Source organism: Ornithodoros turicata, chromosome 2, assembly GCF_037126465.1.
Source record: "Ornithodoros turicata isolate Travis chromosome 2, ASM3712646v1, whole genome shotgun sequence".
NCBI classification, from domain to species: Eukaryota; Metazoa; Arthropoda; class Arachnida; order Ixodida; family Argasidae; genus Ornithodoros; species Ornithodoros turicata.
This window is the reverse complement of record NC_088202.1, coordinates 53,054,234-53,073,741: the sequence shown is the minus strand read 5'-3', so window position 1 is coordinate 53,073,741 and position 19,508 is coordinate 53,054,234. Positions and strand designations below refer to the sequence as shown.

The following is a 19,508-nucleotide window of genomic DNA, read 5'->3' as shown; positions in this document are numbered from 1 at the left end:
ATTTACTGGGTGCCACCATTTTGGAGAAACTCGATTGATTCATATTGAAACGGATATCACTGGTGACAGACCAAAACGACGGATTTTGCGCCCACTTTTATCAACGCCAGCTGCAGGGAGAGGGGCGTTTTGAGAAGGCTCAGAATTGCAGAAATGGTTGCTGGCAGAAGTTACGTATTGGCCAGGAGAGCGGTACAACCGCTTCTTCGTTGCAGACGACTGCCAGTATGAACTTTTAAATCACGTAACGTAAGTAGATTGAATCAAAAATGCGCAAAGATGTATGTATAAATAAAATGCAATATATAATGCAAAAGCCTACGTATAAGGGTCGTCCTTCTTGCTATTTTCTTGGTATCACGGACTTAACTAGGCCTAACGTTAGCAACGAAACATCCCATTTTCGCGTAAATAATGATGGCGGAGCGAAAGTTGAAGCTGATTTTGAAGATACGTACAGGAGGATATATACTCACAGTTGAAATTAAAGTAGTCTGTGAAAATTTTTTGTCACGAAATCTCCGCTTCGCCGTTCCAAGCACCATCCTCTATCTTGGAGAAAATTTGGTGTCATGGCAGCTCCACGGAAAACGATAATCAATAAAATGCGCCTAAGTTTGATTGACAGGTCGAGACTCTTTTTTAGGCACCTCCTAGTGGCCAGACTCCCTTTGGCATACACGGCACTGGTAGTGCGTAGAGTTCCTGAATTGGGGAAAGCAGCGACATCTTTTTCTCTCTCCCGCAGCGACCTTGGAACTTTAATAGCGTCCATAGCATAGGTTTGCGTGGTACGACCAGGCGCCCACAGCTCCCCATAGAGCCCATAGTTTGAGATAATTCAGGCAACACTGGACATACGACCAATGACGGTGGTGGGTGGTGATAGGGCTTGCCGTTGTCGGCCTCACGTATGTGGGCAACGTCACGACTGACGCCCTGGGGGAATGTGCGTCCTGGGCCGACTTCTAAGGGAACTGTGCCGACATATGTCTGAAAGCGTCTGAGGAAAACCCAGGATGGTATATAGCGCATCAATAACGAACCAATGTGTCACAGTGAAAGTGTAGCTTCGATGAAGCACAGTGAAAGTCAACAAATGCAGGCGCAGCCAGCCAATCAGCAACCTCTCCGTTTGGCTCGCCTTTCGGCCGGCCCTGGCTCCCATTGACTTCTACTGGTTTTCATACCTGGCGCCCGTTATTCCAAAATAACTACGACGTTTTTGATAGGCTAAATACATATTTATTGATTCAACGTATAGACTCAAATGTTTGACTCATACATTCACCGTGCGTACAGGACGTTTCGTTCGTTGAATAGACTGCAACCAAACCAAGTTCGAACTTGCAAAGCACACACACAGTCTACTTCTGGAGGCGAGCGAAGTCCACGAGTACGTGCGTTTCACAGATGACCATCTTCTTCTCATACTGGCGATGCACCGAAGGTCACACAGTCACGGGAAATACTTGTGTCGTTACGAACTCTCTCTTCTTAGTCACTGTATTTGAAAATGCGACAGCGCTCGAAAGTGTTCCTCAGGCGTCAGCTCACCAAGCATTCCAGTTCCGACCTGGCTAGGATGTCCGTAGGTTGATACTTTATCGGAGATCAGTACATGGCCAGAGTCACTATAGCTCACGAACAAACCCGCGAATACACTTCCTCTTTGGTCGTTGTGTTCAACCGACATCGGCGAGCCGCGGAGACGCAGCGGCCTTGCTTGGAGTTGCCCACCTGGCCGACTGCCCGCGAAAAGTGAGCTGTCAGATATTTTGAAACTTTGTCGACCAATCCCGGAGCGCGCAACCTCCTTCGGCCAATGGGCATTCGTCATGATGCCTGACGATGTAATACCACGTGACTACGACGTGATTTTCTTTTTCTACTGCCGCGAATGCGGGGAGCTATGGAGGCCTGGTACGACCGCCATGAAAGGTCCATGGTCGAAGCGGCAAGATAAAGGGATGGCGGTACTTTTCCCAATACAGGGACTTTAGTAGTGCGCTGCTTTCAGCGCCTTCTCGCTTCACAGAGGCGAAAAGTTCGCTTCCTAATATTTCCTTTGAATAAAATCTGCGCAGTTTTGGACCGATATATTTCGTACACATGTTCCTTTCATCCCAAAGGTTACGGGTCCTTTGTGGTGATTTTGTTGCGGAGTCCCAATTTAAGCAAAAGAAAGCCTTCTTGGTTCGTTAGTCAGTGCTCTGTGGTTGTGTCGGTTATTTTAGCTCCCCAGGGCTTGGGTGTTTTAGCGCTTTTAATTATTCACTACCGAACCATAAAGTTTTCAACCCTTTTTGATGTACGTGAGGTATGATCACTCGTAAAACCTAAAATACGCGCACTTTGCAGATCCACGTATCATTTCTCGTGCTGGTGTGAAGTTTGTGTGCCGATGAACTGTGGCGATGGGCACCGCTAATATTGTGAAATGAGAGAGATAAAACAAAACTGGAGATGCAGGGTATCGATCCCCGTACCTCTCACATGCTAAGCGAGCGCTCTACCATCTGAGCTACATCCCCAACACGTCGTCGATCGCAGATAAAACACAACAAGGGTATAGCCATAGCCAACGCCTATAGTGACCTTGTTTCTGACCTTGCTCTCTACGCCACTTTCCTTGAAGAACACGTCAGGTGCGGCCGCCGACAGTTAGTTCCGTAACGAAAGCCCGCATAGACCCAGAGGGCTGAAGCGTCCGACACTGGGTTTGAGTCTGGGTCCCGGCACGCATGCGCCGCTTCACGATAGCAGCTCGGCATGGCGCAATTACCTCACCTGAGTGCGGACAGTTGCCACAGGCGGTACTGTACGGACGCTAGGATTTGTCTCACAGAGCTGTCCCGCTGTCTTGCTGGTTCCAGACCATTATCTCGGGTTTCCTCGACAATCTGTAATTAAAAGTTAATTAATGCTGTTAAGGAAGACGACAGGATTGCAGGGACACGGGAGCTCGTGAGCTTCCGCCCTCGATCTTCTCTTCCGCCATTACTGTCATTAAAAGGTTTGCCACCGATCCTTACGGACGTCTCCTGCTGCCTTATACACTGGTGCCGAAACCCGGGACCCGCTGGGTCAACTTACGACTAGGAAGCATTGAGGAGGCTATAAGGGCGCACCGACTCTAATCGATGGTAAGGAAATGGAGGATCTTGATCGCATACGGAAATTTCGAAGTCAGGCCAGGTCGTCGATAACCCGAACGGTGAACGATCTGAAGACGCTTTTGACTACGACTCCTCTTCCCAGAGAGCAACTGAAGCAAACCTTGACGGTTTTGGAAACGAAGTGGGCTACCTTGAAAGAAAAGGACCGAGAGGTTCAGGGTCTCATACCGGAGGAATTGATAGAGAGCGAGTGTAATTCCTGCGATCAATACCTCGAGTCAGTCTCTGCGATCAAGTTTCAAGTGTGTTCCGCACTAGACTCCACGACCGCATCCCGATCTTTGGCTCCCGCAAGTGACGGCGTTCATGCTACGGGACCTCGACGATCCTCCTCAGGAGATCGGAGTCCGTCTACCGGAGTCACTCTACCGAAGCTGCGGATCGACACCTTTAGCGGCGACCTATCTAAATTGCAGGGGTTCTGGGACCAGTTCCGTGCGAGTATTCATGAAAACGAACGTCTTACTGATGTCAACAAGATGAAGTACCTGGTTTCTCTCGTTTCTGGGCCAGCAGCCCGTGCCATTGAAGGTCTCTCAATTAGCGATGAGAACTACACGACTGCCGTGGACATACTTCAGAAGCGATTTGGGAAGGACGACCTTCTTGTGAACGAAAACATGGGGCGCCTTTTCGAGCTCAGGACTGTTCGGTCCAGCACCGACGTAAAGGGGTTGCGTGAGCTCCACGAGACTGTTACAGTGCGCATCAGAAACCTGGAGAGCCTAAATGTTACGACAGCACAATACGCAATTCCGCTTCGGCAGGTCATCTTGAAGAAGATTCCCAGAGACCTCGAAATGGACTTCTACCGAACCAAGGACAAAGGCAAGGACACCAACGGCGACTCTTTATCATCCCTACTAGATTTCCTGGAGAATGAGATTGAATGTCGGGAACGAGCCCGAAGGGAGGCAGATGACGTTCCCAAGCGCAGGGAGACGACCCCAGCCTCTGCATCTTCGCTGACAGCAACCGCGTCGTCTGTCTCAGATCCAGCACCTGCAATGGCTGCCCCAAGCACTCCTACGTGTGTGCTTTGCAAGTCCGGACAGCGTCGATTGGAGGGATGCACTGCTGGTTTGAGCCCTGAGGAAGTACGACTGATCCTGCGCCGGGAGGGCAGGTGTTTCCTTTGCGGACGACGGTCGCACATATCGAAGGATTGCAGGGTAAGGCGGGTCTTGCAGTGTGATCGCTGCCATAGACGTCATCTTACTCAGCTGTGCCCCGGAGTCAACTCATCCAGCACTGAGCAGTCCCCGCAGTCGTCTCAGTCTACAGCACAACAGCCGTCGACGGTGCATGCGTCTACGGGAACTGTTGTGACGTCTCTTTCATCATCCTCTGCCGTTTTGCCAGGCGCGGCGGTCCTTCTGCAAACAGCCAAGGTGTGGATTGAAGGAACTGATGGCCGGAGAAGTCTCGCACGCATACTTCTGGATGGCGGCAGCCAACGCAGTTTTATTCGACAGGATATGTCGACGAAGCTCGGATGTACACTGCTTCGATCCGAAGATTTGCATGTTAGGGCCCTTGGAAACACTACGTCAAGCTGCACGAAGTATCGATGCGTGCGGGTTATCTTGCGCAGCCAATTTTTGGCATCATGTATGGCAATCGAGGCGGTTGAATACCCCGACATCTGCTCCGATGGATTGCCTGTTCTCGATTCGCACTCAGCGCAACACGTCAAGAATATGGGTCTACAGCTTGCTGACGAGCCCTCATCTCCCACCGATATTTCATTATTGATTGGAGCGGACTTTTGTTGGGGAGTTGTGACTGGAGCAACCGCCCGTTTATCAGATTACCTGGTGGCAGTTTAAACTCTGTTTGGGTGGACGATTCAAGGCTCAGGCAGGAATGCCAGCGGTGGTCACTGTCACATCCCGTCGGTTCATGTTCTCCATGTTGAGGTGCACCAGGAAGATACCAACGTCGTCGACCAGCAACTCTCCGCCTTTTGGGAGTTAGAGCATTTGGGCATAATTGATCGCCATCAGTCCGACTCCGACGGTGACACTGTCCTGCGCAAGTTCCGGTCCACAGCGCAGTTGTTAAACGGTCGTTACACCGTGCGCTTGCCTTGGAAGTCGGAAGCGCCTGAAGCATTGGGTGACAACAAGAAGCTGGCTGTCCAGAGGCTGGATAGTACCATCAAAAGATTACGGAGAGACCAAACGTTGCTGGAAGAATACGATTCCACCATACGTCAGTATTTGCGTCTTCAACACGCTGAACGGGTACTACAACCGGAGTTGGTGGCCGGGCCTCTCTATTATATGCCGCACCACGCAGTCATCCGAAGGGACCGCGAGACAACAAAGGTTCGAATTGTGTTTGATGCCTCGTCGAAGGCTCACGGTTCTCTCTCTCTCAACGAAGCTCTTCACGCCGGCCCTAAACTTAACCCTGACGTTCTGCAATTGCTGTTGCGGTTTCGATCTTATCATGTGGCTCTCACAGCGGATATAGAGAAGGCGTTTTTACAGATCGTGCTGGACAGTGCTGACCGAGATTGTTTGCGTTTTCTGTGGTATGCCACGACGCCACGAGCAGGCGAACCGTTGCCCCCAGTAGAAATTTGGCGCATGACACGAGTGCCTTTTGGAGCCAAGTCCAGTCCCTTTCTTCTCGCTGCCACTATACGTCACCACCTGAGAGCAGCAGAAGAGACATACCCACGCACGGCGTCCTTACTTTCCAGCCATTTCTATGTGGACGACCTCGTTGTTGGTATGCCATCGCCGGAAGAGGCACTTACAGTTTACCACGAGTCGCGGCAAATCTTCCGCGACGCGGGCATGAAACTGGTTAAGTGGACGAGCAATAATGCTCATCTCCGGGCTACCTTTGACGCCGATGGGACAGGAAGTTCGACCACGTCGCCACTAAGGAAGGTCCTAGGAATTGTTTGGGATATCGAGAAAGATGAAATTCGGTATCCGTTGAAGTCAATATCGGAGTTTCTGGAGCAACGGTCGAATACCAAACGGTATGTACTACAAGCAGTGGCTCGCATTTATGATCCCTTGGGCTATGTGGCGCCTTTCGTGTTGACAGCCGAGATTTTGCTACAACGGATTTGACTCTCCAAGATGAGTTGGGACGAAGAACTACCAGAAGACCTGATGGGAGTGTGGTCGTCTTGGTGCCAGCAGGTGCCTTTATTGTCTCGCGTCTCGTTACCACGGCGGCTCGGCGGGAAGATGTCGGAGGGCAGCATCGCGCTGCATATGTTTTGCGACGCGAGTCCGCGAGCATACGGTGCGGCCGCATACCTGGTGACGCTCGACAGGGACGGTCATTACAGTGCGGATCTTCTTTTGGCAAAGTCTCGGGTGGCCCCGGTCAAAACGGTCTCCTTACCGAGACTCGAGTTAATGGGTGCCGTCATCGCGACCAGGCTTATGAGATTCTTACAGACGACGTTATCTCTGTCCACCGTACCCACTGTGTTATGGACGGACTCTGAGATAACACCCTACTGGATTTACGGATCGACGAACGACTGGAAACCTTTTGTACAGAACCGGGTGTCGGAGATACGGGCTGGTACGGAGCCTAGTCAGTGGCGCCACTGCCCCGGCAAAGAAAATCCCGCGGATCTTCTCACGAGAGGCACTTCATGCCTCCAACTGCTGAACAACAGTGTATGGTGGCAGGGGCCCTCGTGGCTTATGGATCAAAAGTCTTGGCCTCCAGCATGGCGTACTCCGGATGAACCCTGCGTCGAGGTAGGAAACGAAACAAAGGCCCAGACGGCGTGCTGCGTACCCATCTTGGCTACTACTACCCTAATGGATGTTGGCAAATACAGTTCGCTCCATCGGCTGCTGAGAGTTACCGCTTGGGTGTCAAGATTCCTGCACAACTGTAGGCATACCACAGCCGAAAGGAGGGGACCTTTGACGGCCGCCGAGGTAGTTGCAGCGGAAACATACTGGGTCACAGCGGCACAGCGTCAAAATTTCGGTTCTGATCCCGCGGTGCAGAAGTCCTTACAAAATGTGCCTGTCTTCCATGATGACGATGGCGTTCTCCGTTTGACGGGCCGCCTTCAGTACAGCGATTTTGAAGAAACCCAGAAGCATCCCATCGTCATTCCCGCTGACCACCCTTTCACAGCTCTTTTAGTTTTCCGGGCTCATGTCAGGCTTCTGCATGCTGGAGTTCAGGAGACACTCGCCGCGCTTCGGGAAGAGTACTGGGTTCTCCGTGGTCGTCAGGTTGTGAAGAGGATCCTAAATGGATGTCGCACTTGCTGACGAACAAAGGTTCAGGCGTGCACAGAAGTTACCGCTCCGCTACCACGAGACCGCTTGTCACAGTCCGCACCATTTGAAGTGACAGGCACCTATTTTGCGGGTCCACTGTACTACAAGTGTTCAAAAGGCGGCGGAAGAAAGTGCTACATCCTGATTTTTACCTGTGCCGTCACTAGGGCTGTTCACCTAGAGCTGACGAAGTCTATGTCTACCGAAGATTTCCTAATGGCTCTTAGAAGGTTCGTATCAAGACGGGGCGTACCCGCCACTATATATTCAGACAATTTTCGGACATTCAAGCGAGCCAGTCGCGAACTCACCCCTGCCTGGTTGTCACAAAACGCTCAGGTAAACGTATTCTTGACTGCACGACGGATCACCTGGAAATTCATAGTGGAGCGAGGAGCATGGTGGGGTGGGTTTTGGGAACGCCTGATTCGCAGTACCAAAACCTGCCTGCGTACAGTCCTGAGTCGAAGCGCCCTCCGCTACGAAGAACTCTCTACCGTTCTCACAGAGGTGGAGGCGGTGATGAATTCTCGGCCTCTGACGTATCTGTCCGAAGATCCAGACGACCTTTCTGCCGTCACGCCGTCACACTTTCTGATTGGGCAAAGGCTCACCGCGCTTCCGTGTCGCGAACCCGAAGCAGGAACAACATCTACAGCGCAACAGTTGGGACGCCGGTGGATGTATAGGGAAGAATTGACTCATCAATGCTGGAAGAAGTGGGTTAAAACGTACATCCTCTTCCTGAGATCGGCCAACGTCTGCAAGCCCGTACCATGACACAGCGTCGCCGTCGGGGACCTAGTACTCATTGCTGCAGAGTCAAGGCCGCGAACGTCGTGGCCTCTAGGACGTGTGAGTCACGTAACACAAAGCCCAGATGGAAGGGTTAGATCCTGTAGAATCAACTTGCCAGGAGGGAAAACCGTAAGCCGCCCAGTAACACTTCTCTACAAATTGGAAGCTGATTGACTTGTACTTCCGCGCCGGGGAGTGTTAAGGAAGACGACAGGATTGCAGGGACACGGGAGCTCGTGAGCTTCCGCCCTCGATCTTCTCTTCCGCCATTACTGTCATTAAAAGGTTTGCCACCGATCCTTACGGACGTCTCCTGCTTCCTTATACAAATGCATTTGAATTTAAAGCAATCATCAGTAGTTACATGGTATCTGTGACAGAACGTCGGCCTGTCCATGAAATCCGCCCGCAAAAAACAGTATCGCTACCACTCAGAGAGCTTATTCCGTGCTAGCGCCGCGAAGCAACTGTGGGTATGAGCGGCGTACCGATGTCGAGAGATGACAGCAGGAAGGAGTGGGTGAGAGGGGGGTTAGTACGCGTCTCGGGCCGACTTCAGGGGGAACTGTACCGACATTCGTCTAGAAAGTCTTCGGAAAACCCAGGGAAAACCTCAGACATCACAGCCGGTGGTAGAACTCGAACCCACCACCTCCCAGACTTCAGCACGGCCTTGGCTACCACCAACGAACGGGATGCCTTAACCCGCTCGGCCACGCCGCTGTTTTTTTTTTTTATTTAGAAATTTGTGTAAAAAACAAACAAGCAAACTTTCTGTCACTAGAGTCATTTTCACCTGAAAAGTCCCCTGAAAAGTCCGATTTCATTCCGGCGAAAATTAAGAAGCCCGACTATCATCGATTTAGCTAAGAATTACAGCTGTACGAATAATGAAATTTTCGAATACGAATATCTGCGAAAATTGCCCTTCGAATATCGAGTAGAATTTTAAAGTATCAAGTCACAGGATAAAGGCTTCTAAGAGTAACTATTAAGCCCCCGTACACTAACATCGTCACGGTTGTGTGCTGCCGATCCTTAGAAAAATGCCGCAGGGCATGCACTTGGAAAGGGCTAATAAGGAATATGTATTTGTGTATTGGCTTAACACAAGGAATACATGCGAATCTGCACACGTACAGTCAAATTATTTTTACAGTAATACAATGTGTGTTGCTCTCATGAGGCAGACTCAAAACCGTAAAAACAACATGTACCTAAAAAATCCTTCATGGACATTGAAAACCTACGTTGGCATTGTAAGTGCTGGTGAAGCAGACAGAATGGAAGTAAAGAGTAATGGAAGTAATAACATGTCTAGAATGGGGGATGACTTACTGATGATATGGCGGGCTACTGATGAGTAGATCTTAGCCAAGAGGTTATCAAGAAGGAAAACGAATGTGAGCAAATGCTCTCTTCTTGCACTGGCAATGCCTTCCGCATTTCTCATTTTGGCGGGAAACTATACGATTTAACTGTGCTCTCACGTGACGTCTTGACTATCGTTCCTAACAGTAGCGCCTAGTCTGAATCAGCTTCGTGCGATGCAATGCGTTGGAGCAACGTGTTTCTGGCATTATTTTGAAATGTAACTCGATGCTTCCTGACGTATTCCGTCGTTTGTTAGTCGTGACCTGAATGTTAAATTTACAAAGTATTCATTAAATTTGTCACACATAGTTCTCCCAGACAACATTTTACCATCTTGAACAAGCTCTTCAATTGGAGGCCAGTGTTGGTTTATCGCACGGCTTAGTATTTTCCACATTCCTGCTGAATCCCCATTTAGGTTGTTATGATAATATTCTTCCCTGACTCTTTTCACAGCACGACTTACACGTTTCTACAGTGTTTAAACGATCCGAGCGTCTCTGAATTTCTATTTCGTAGAATTGTTGAAATATCTTATTCTTTTCACGTATGCCCCTGAGAAAACCTCTGGGGTCATCCATGGCTTTCGAAATTTACGGAGTGTCTTTACAACTTTTGTGGGGAAATGCTTATCGTAAATATTTTAAAACGTATTAAGAAATGGATTGTATGCCCCTTGGAAACTGAGGCAATTTACTATAAATGACCACTAGATGTCTATAGTATCCCTTGTGAAGTTTACCATATAGGGTGGCCTCAGTGATATATTGCGTAGCATAGCACCTATTATATTGACGCGTCATATAGGGCGGGCCAATAGGTGCGTACACAGGCAAATGCTCGCCAATGTTGCCTGACAAGACGCCCGCATTTACATTGCAAAACATTGTTTGTAATGAAAAGACTCGGCATTGAGCAACTACTCTGCGTGACCCTTATGGGATCACACACAACATTTGGGAAGTCATATGATGATAGCGGTAGCTGAAACTCCCGGGGTCATCTACTTTCATTAAAACGATTGCTATTGAAATTGCCACCAAGGTACAATAGACACTTATGGAATGACACAAACGCGAGGAACGTTCAAAGAATTGGAGAAAAAGAAAGAAAGCGCCAGTTTGCGGGCGGTAGAGAAGACTAAAGATGACATCAATAATGTCGGCTTGTACAACCTAAGGAACCAAGGTGTGCAGCTTATTTTAACTCCTCGGCACTGTTTTATTAGCGATTTTAATTGAAGATATCCTCCCCTTTTATTTGCGCCATTTAAAAGGAAGCGTTTGTAGTCTTATAAAATAAACATGTCAGAGGTTTCGTCATACCATGTCACGGTAAACATAATGACATCGAAACTGAACTTCAAAGAATAACATCAATCCCTGGGTTTTATTGCAGACTGAACGAACGTTCAAATGCAAAGCTGATGCAGAGTTATTGGGTTTTGCAAGTGCTTCCTCTAGTACGAACACGCACTTTTAAAACAATAACGTGACCAATATAGAACACTAGTGCCGATGTATATACATCAACCTGGCATCTTAAGTACATCATCCACAAGGTACACTGAGATGGTGGAACTACCCTCGATTCTTCTAATGCAGATTTTTCCATTACGCACCCATATACGCCAGCTTCGGTTCTTTCTTTTTGCCAATTGCCAGGCCAATAACCTTCTTGAGAGACGGACACAACTGTTACAAGTGTAATAGAGGAGCAGGAACTGGACAAAAGTATTCGTTTACAAAAATCGGGGACGCGAGCCCTAGGTGACTAGTGTTCATACTCTTTTTACGAACTTTGTCAATCACTGCATCGCGTTTCTGCCGTAGCTTTAACCGCACGATAACATTATTTACATTAGAACTGCGTACAGGGCCAGAGAGGCAGACATCAATGTCATACGGAGCGATTGACTCACCGTGAACTGCTCCTATTTCTGACATCACTTATAGGATATCATGCATTTCGCTGAGGGGCAGTCCTTTGATTTCGAGATTACTAGCTCCCGTGGCATAGTGGTTAGGGTGGCAGCTTTCCACGCCGACACTGGGAGGTGACGCGGGTTCAAGTCCCCGCACCGGCTGTGCTGTCTCGGGTTTTCCCTAGGTTTTCCGGCAGGCTTTCGATACGAATTTCGGCACAGTTCCCCTTGAAGCCGTTCCAGGTCGCATTCTAACGCCTCTGTCCCCCATTTATTCCTGCTGTCCTCTCCCCATATGTCCACGTCTGTATGGCGCTCATCACCACAGTGTGCCTCGCGGTGCTGAGACGGAATTTTAAAATAATCGAGATTGTGGTTACGCCTGTATTGCTCATAATCAGTGACCCTAGCTGTAATCAAACTGAGCTCACTTTAAAACTACGCGCTCTCGGAGCGGGGAGCTGCAGGAGTGTCCACACCGAGGTTCGCCGTACTCTCGACTCTCGATATAAACCGACGAGGGAAGAATGAGTTTGACGCACGCTACGAGGCAATAGTTTGTTTTCGTGCGCCACGGACTCTCGTCTTGTTCTTCGCTTTCATTGGTTGGTCGCTGCCGTCCGCCGTCGTCAGCTGCACAAGGAGCGACTGTTTGGACGGCGGAAGAGAACGGGCCTCCGGCGTCCTCCAAGTGACATTTCTGCCGTTCCGTGCTCCCACCCGGCAGTGGGAACGCGCCTTTAATCGGCACGCTCTCTTGTCGCAGTTATTCATTGTCTGCTTTCAGTTTTCGTCGATCCGTGTTGAGCGCATTGAATTTTTAATCATTTCATCAAAACTACTGCTCATATATTCCATCGCTACTCTCGTTTTCCTCATGTATTGGCGATAGTTCTTTAAAATAGGTTTTCATGTCCCGTTTTTTAATTCGGCCGCTAAGTCGCACAATTCCTTTCACGTTCCCTTTGCACACATCACAGAAGATACAAACGTGACAGTGCAACTCTGCGCTCAGCAGCAGCGAAAGTACTGTAACAGCAACAATCTTGCGATATCAGTCCTTCGCCAATGAAGGCACCCAAGTGAGCATGTCGTCCGGTTTTACTAACCACAAACGGAAGCGGAAATCAGCTTCAGTGAAGACTTGTGCAGTATTGGCCGCTGGAAGACAACCCACGCAGATTGCCCTGGAACACTTGTCACCGTTGTTTGCGGTTTCCCCCGTGCCGTGGCTGAAGAAGCTTGGTAGATGGGTCGCTGGGACTGAATGGTCTCTGCAGTCCGGTACTTCGCTTCCGATATCTCACTTGGTCATCCTCTTCATGAGAGGAACTAAAATTGCCAGAGTGTGCTTTTCTTGCTGTTCTGGTATGCTCTTTTCTTGCTACATTGGTAAGTAAATTCGTACCCGCACTCGCAAATGTTCGATCCGCAACTGCAACCCGCGGCGTCTGACGCGGGGATACCCGCACCATCCGCAACCTGCAGCGACACTGAATTTCTGCTCGTAAATAACAAAACAGCGAAAGAAATCAGAAAATCAAAATCAAATCAATCAAAAAATATTTTATTATACATACCAAGCGCACAAAGTGAAATGTGGGACTGCGAGGGAAGGCCTGTGATGCAGTCCCAAATATATACATGGTTCCAAAACACTGACAACATACAATAGCACGTCTTGTAGGAATAATTTAACAGCTTTATCAAAATATGTAAAAAAAAGCAGAGGGGTAAAGGAGAGACCAGCTCCGGTGGCGCAGCGGTAACGCGTGCGCTTGGAGACTGGGAGGTCCGCGGTTCGAATCCGCGGGCCGGCTGTGCCGTCTGGGGTTTTTCCTGGGTTTCCCTCAGATGTGTAATAGGCGTATGCCGGCACAGTACCCCTGAAGTCGGCCCATGGACGCAGCTATCCTCCCCCCGAGCGGATTCCGCTCGGTCTTCCACTTCACCCTTTCCTCTCCTCCTCTCCACCACCTTTCCCTTCCCGAGAAACATGCCGCCTATTCAGGCAGGCAGACCTCTCGGGTTCCTCCCAACGACACTCCTCCTCCTCCTCCTCGGGTAAAAGAGAAAGAATAGATAAATACCAAACATATATGCTCAATTATACCAAGGAAATAAAAAAACAAGAAAAAGAAAAAAGATGAAAATACTCAGCAACATTACGAGCGTGACATACAAAGGAATTTCAATTGTTTTTTGAATAAAAATGGGTTATTCAACTTCCTCAATTCCACCGGCAACGAATTTCATATCTTAGATCCAATAAAAGTTAGTTCCTGTTTACCATAGTTTGTGCGAGGCAACGATATCCTAAGATACATATCGTCTCTTCTAAGGGAATATATGGAACTAACGCGTGTTAAGTGGAGAAAATGAGGAACATTAGAGTTATAGATAAGACGATGGATAAAGAGGGTAACCCTGTACGTTGTGAGAGTAAATACGTCCTGATTGATAGTAGTGAAAATGCAAAAGTAATTGACGTATATGGTTGAATATTTAGTACTCTGCGTAGAGCACGCTTTTGTAGGATTAAAAGCGGATGAAGTGTAGTACGATAAGTGAGCTCATACACTTCTAGACCATAGCTGATATGTGAGTGTATCAGTGCATAGTACACTTTAAGACGAGCATTGATCGGAAGAAGACGTTTTGTTTTAGCCAGGGCATGGAGGGCATGGAGCCAGGCCCTGGTAGTAATTTGCGTCTAATATTCGATACATGGTCGTGCCAACTGAGGTGTTCATCCAACGTGACACCTAATAATTTAACAGCCTTCACCCTCTTAAGTGCAGTTGATGAAAAGCAAACAGTTAAGTGACTTATATTTACAGACTGTTGGCTAGGGTGAAACACAACATAGTTTGATTTAGTATAATTTGGAACTAACCTGTTCTGCGACAGCCAGAGCGGTAGTTTGCTAAGGACAAGGTTAGCTTCATGAAACAAGCTCTCAGGTGCGCTGCCTTGTACGAATATGTTGGTGTCATGAGCGTACAATGTGCAGTCTTTGGCTAAGAACTTAGGCAAGTCATTGATAAAAAACTAAAAACAGGAATGGACCCAAGATTGACCTTTGCGGCACACCAACTTTGCACTCAGCCAAATCTGATCGGAATTTCCCAATGGAGACATACTGCTTTCTTCCAGTCAAATAACTTCGGAGTAGGCGCAATGGTACTCCTCTTATCCCGTATCTTTCAAGTTTCTTCAGCAACAGTTTGTGGTCAATTAGATGGAAAGCTTTCATTAAATCTATAAAAATGCCCATAGTAAGTGTCTTAGGATCCATGCACCTTTTAATTTTTCTCAAGAACATTACTTAAAGGAGTACAGAGGGTCATCCAAAAAATTTTCAGAATAAGACGTCTGATGAAAGTGTTTATGTCATTTTACCGAATAGCGCGAAAGGTTTTGATGTGTGCAATTAGTTTCCCAAAAAACTCACATAAACATGGCTCCGCGCGTTCACCCTTAACTCGCCACTCCAGGTATAACGGGGATGAGGAGGTATGACGCCACCTCACCGATGACGTCATAAGGTGAACTCGTTCTGGTGCTCTGGTCAGTGGGCGTCAGCGCCTTGTCCCTTTGCCGCCGTAAACCAGTTTTGCCAGTTCTCCCAGAGAATTGGGGATAGAAGGGCGGCCGAATCAGTACCGAGCCAGGAAAAAGACTTTTTCAGAACTCCGAACAGCGGAGTAGCAGACAACATATCTCTAGACCAATCAGCGAGCATTCTCCTTATAGCGTCAGCACGAGGTTCCAGGCAGGTCACAGGCTGGTACTGCTCTTCACCACCGTTGCGCACGGTCGCTTTTTGTGGCGTATTTTAAATTCAATTTCTGCGATAATTATGACTCTGTGGTGTGAATTACTTCGCATGGTGCATCTTACTGGCCTACTTAACAGTTTTATAGGAAGAAAGCAGGGTGTTAAAAATGACTTCTGTGCTACTTTAATGCCATTTCAGTAGATCTGCCCCTTCGAAAACCAAACTGAGATTCAGATAAAAGGTCGTGTTTGTCAATACAATCTGTAAGCCTCCGCAAGAGGAGTGTCTCTACTATTTTACTCAAAGGTGAAAGTATCGCTATCGGCCTGTAGTTAGATACCAAAAGCTTATCACCCTTCTTATGCGCTGGGGCAACCTTGGCAACCTTCAGCTCTTGGGGAAAAATTCCTTCAGTAAAAGTATCATTGATAACACCGGCTAGCATATCTGATCTTCAACTGTTTTAAGAACGCTACAGGAATGTTGTCTGGAGCTCTTGAGTGTTTCAACTTACGATTCTGAACTACGCTCTCAACTTCTTGTGCACATGTTGGTTGAAGAAAAAATGAGGAGGAGTGAGACTGAGGTAATAAAATCGGAACATCACCACAGGGCGGGATATAATCTACCTGATCAGATATGTTGCTAAAGTAGTCATGAAATTCTGTACATATCTGTCTTTGGTCGTTAGTTACCTCACCAGAGCTGGTGGTCAGCAGCCTTTGAGCCACCCCATCGTCCCCCGCCACTTTTTCTTTTCCTTTTTCGCTTCTTTTTTTTCTTTTGAGAATAGCAAGTCGGCCTCGGCCTGTCTGACCTTTCCTCCTTTGCTTTTTTTCTTCTTCTTCAATAAACATATCCCCCCCTCCCCGCCCTGGTGGTCAAATGAGCAATTGACCTAGTCAATTACTCATTGCTAGACCGAGTATTTTTATTTAAGGCACTTCTAATCACATTCCATAACTTTTTTTGGTCACCATTACAGTTAGCAATGGACTGAGCAAAATACTGTTTCTTTGCAACATCTAGCAGATTTCGAAGCAAATTATTATATCGCTTATATCGTGTAAGCAAGTCAAAGTTTGTTGGACGAGAGCGGCATTTTTTGTACAGACTATTTTTGTGTTTTATTGGTTTGAGGAGGCCAGAGGTTACCCAAGATCTCTTCGGAGTATTTCATTTTGTAACAGGTGTCTGATGAGTTGATTTTGTAATAATGGATTGAGAAATACTCAAAAGTTGGCTAAATTTCTCTTGGGCACTAGGAACAATCAGCAAACGAATACGTCTGTGAGGATAGATATCGCTCAACCTGAGCAAAATCCAAGAACGATCGAAAGGAAGTCTCCAAATGGCTGACCGGAGTTGTATTACACGTCACATAAATGAGCTCGTGGTCACTGATGTCGCAAGCAGCCACACCTTGTGTTAAAGGGTCTCTGACCAGAACCTGGTCAATGTCTTTGTTTGTATGGATAACGAACCTACATGGTGCCTCCAAGTTACAACTGAAACGTTTCGTCTCTGCGGAGCCGCCAACTATTCCAAACAAGGAGCCGAAAAGCGGTTTCGATTTCTGCCCTCAACTCGTGCGATCAGCGCAAAACTCTAGCTATTATGCAGTGGGTTTCCCATGTGTATGACGTGAAACGCCCGCGACGTTTATTGGTGGAAAGCCCACACCCGAAGTTCGGGTGGTCCGCAACTTCCGTATTGCTGGGTGCTTTTTCAATATGGACGCGGAAGCACAGCGGAGTCGACAAGTCAGCTTTTCAGCTACCTTTCAGCAGTTGAGAGGCACCTGCTACGTGCAGCAGAGTTTGGAGGCCTTGCTTTTGAAATGTTGAGCCGCGAATCGACTTCAGCATGAAGAGGAAGTTCCAACGACAGACTGTTAGATGAACTTTCAGCATCCATCACGATGAAGCACATGAACAGTTTGTGTAAATTTCATGTTTGACGGCGCTGTGTAAAGGGGCCGGAGTGGTTCATTGCATAATAATGCCGAAAGAAGTCGAGTACTTATGTTGCAAGGAGCTGCTCTTAAAGTAGCATATTTAGAACTTCGAGGGCAGCACGAACCTAGCGCTCATATTCACAAGTAAGAAGCGTACGTGTCTCATGCACAATCATGCTGGTTGGTTTCAATACAAAGTAGTTTTTCTGAACTTTTCGTTATTGTTCGTCACTTATTCAGAAAGAGTGCAGCTGAATTAATACTCGGCGTCCTACTAGCTTTAGCTTTGTTCAAAGCTTGCGTGTCTCATACAGGAAATAGATACGTACACTACATACCAACAGTTCGTGAGGTTGATGTTGCACAAACTTGAAAAAAACAAAACAAGATATTCGTTATACCAGTCTGCGCGGTGAACAGGATACACAAAGCCTTTCCCATAGTAACTACTACATGCTCTAAATACCCAAGATACTAGGTGGAAGTACCCCCTACACGGGGTGCCCTTGCAATTTCAGCTGTAGACTAATGATGCAACTATAATAATGACCGCCCCACCCCTCGAACTTTTTTCAACACTCCTCCATGCTTGGGATTCTGGATAAACCACTGTGCTGACCCCTGACACAAAGCACCATCTCATCAGCCTGCTCCGCCTGGTAAGAATTACATTGGGCTCTCAATTCCACCACAGACACAAATCCAATCCTGTTCTGATGCATCCTTTTGTCCACCCATTCAGTCAATGTCGTAAGTGTTGTTCTAACTCTTACTGTCTGATAGCACCCAAATGGTATTGTTTAGGCACCTCAAGTATTTTAATGATCGTTATGTGGAAGTAAATCAGACAGTTGTGCAGGTTACCCTGTGTGTGACCTCGGTTCCTGCTCTCAGTCCTCCAGAAGTGCTCACTACACAAGTTCACTATCGAAAACCTCAATCTTCCATGCATGATGTAAAACCCCAGTTCGCTTGCTTCCTAGCCATTTTTTCATTCTCAATCTTCCTTTTGTGTGCAAAGTGCACACCCAGTTCGAGTAGGATTGACCTTGAGGATTGAGAGACCTTGAGGAACCAAGCTTTGTATCTTGGGCTGCTCAAATACTCAAATAGGCATGTTTTAGTCAAAGATGATGTAACATGAAGAAATGTGGTTCATATAGTTTATTGTGGCACTCAGATAATATCTTCATAATATGTCTGCAGGGATTGCTCCAAAATAGCATATGTGATGCAGCTTATACATTATTGGGCTTCTGGGAAAAATCATGATTCACCTGATACAGACGGCAGCCTTTGTAACCGTGTCTGACACATTTTTAGCAGCCACTGTTTTAAAATATGCATTAAAAATGCTCCAATTATGAAAGTATCACGAAGTTCTTCATTTCATTTGTTTACTTAAAGACCCTTGTGAAGGGATTTACATAAATGCGGGAGGTTTTTTTTATCCAAAAAAGACAAATACCAAAATGATGTACACAAAATTCGTTCACTCACCACAAAGAAATTCATTTGATCTGAAAACGATCATAGCACTTGGAAATAAATGACGATACATTTTGTTCTGATGCTATGTGGGCAGGAACGTCATTCAGTCTTGGAAGTAACTTGTGAGGGGATTGACAGTAAGTGGGGTGGGGAGGAGTGTGACTGTAATATAACTTATGAAAGAATGCCAGGCCTGATACCTTTCATCTGGTAATCAAAGGAGTAAGAAAGAGTTTGGCTTTAATGACTGAGACGCTGGAAAAAGGATGATAATCATGAGCAACAAACCGTGCGGTTCTGTACAAATTCTACTTTGTCGATTAAGAGATGTTGGGATGGGTCCCGGATTGCAGAGACATATTCCAGTTCTTTTGAGCATGGCAGTTGATGTTCTGAGACTGGAACACATAGAAAAGGCAAATACATACAAAGCATGAAGTGCCTAAGAAATGAATGATGAAAGAAGGCAGTCACTGGAAAGGTTAGCCAGTTGTAGGACTTGAACCCACATCTTCTGTATTACCGATCCAGGGCCCTTACCAATTGAGCTAAGCGAACACGCCTCTCCAGTGACTTCCAAGGGTGCAGATGTAACCTAGGAATAGGTTTATGGGCAGGAGAACATTAGTCACTGTTATTATACAGGCATAGCTCTCTGTCCAGTATGATCACCGCAGAACACATTTACAGGAACTCACAGGCACAAAACTTGCATAATAAATAT

At 47.3% G+C, this 19,508-nt stretch overlaps 1 protein-coding gene and 1 non-coding gene across 2 annotated transcripts; one reads left to right on the top strand and one right to left on the bottom strand.

Moving 5' to 3' along the window:
- Positions 1-2,461: 2,461 nt before the first annotated feature.
- Positions 2,462-2,534, bottom strand: Trnaa-agc (transfer RNA alanine (anticodon AGC)). Its single transcript has one exon. It is a non-coding gene; the product is annotated as a tRNA-Ala (tRNA).
- A 3,746-nt stretch (positions 2,535-6,280) lies between these two features.
- Positions 6,281-7,450, top strand: LOC135384643 (uncharacterized). The gene has a single exon (XM_064613836.1). The coding sequence runs from the start codon at positions 6,281-6,283 to the stop codon at positions 7,448-7,450; it is 1,170 nt and encodes a 389-aa protein (XP_064469906.1).
- The last annotated feature ends 12,058 nt before the right edge of the window (positions 7,451-19,508 follow it).

Bases quoted from the DNA above. Each gene is read 5' to 3' on its own strand.
- LOC135384643 (XM_064613836.1), top strand. From the start codon at position 6,281: ATGAGTTGGGACGAAGAACTACCAGAAGACCTGATGGGAGTGTGGTCG.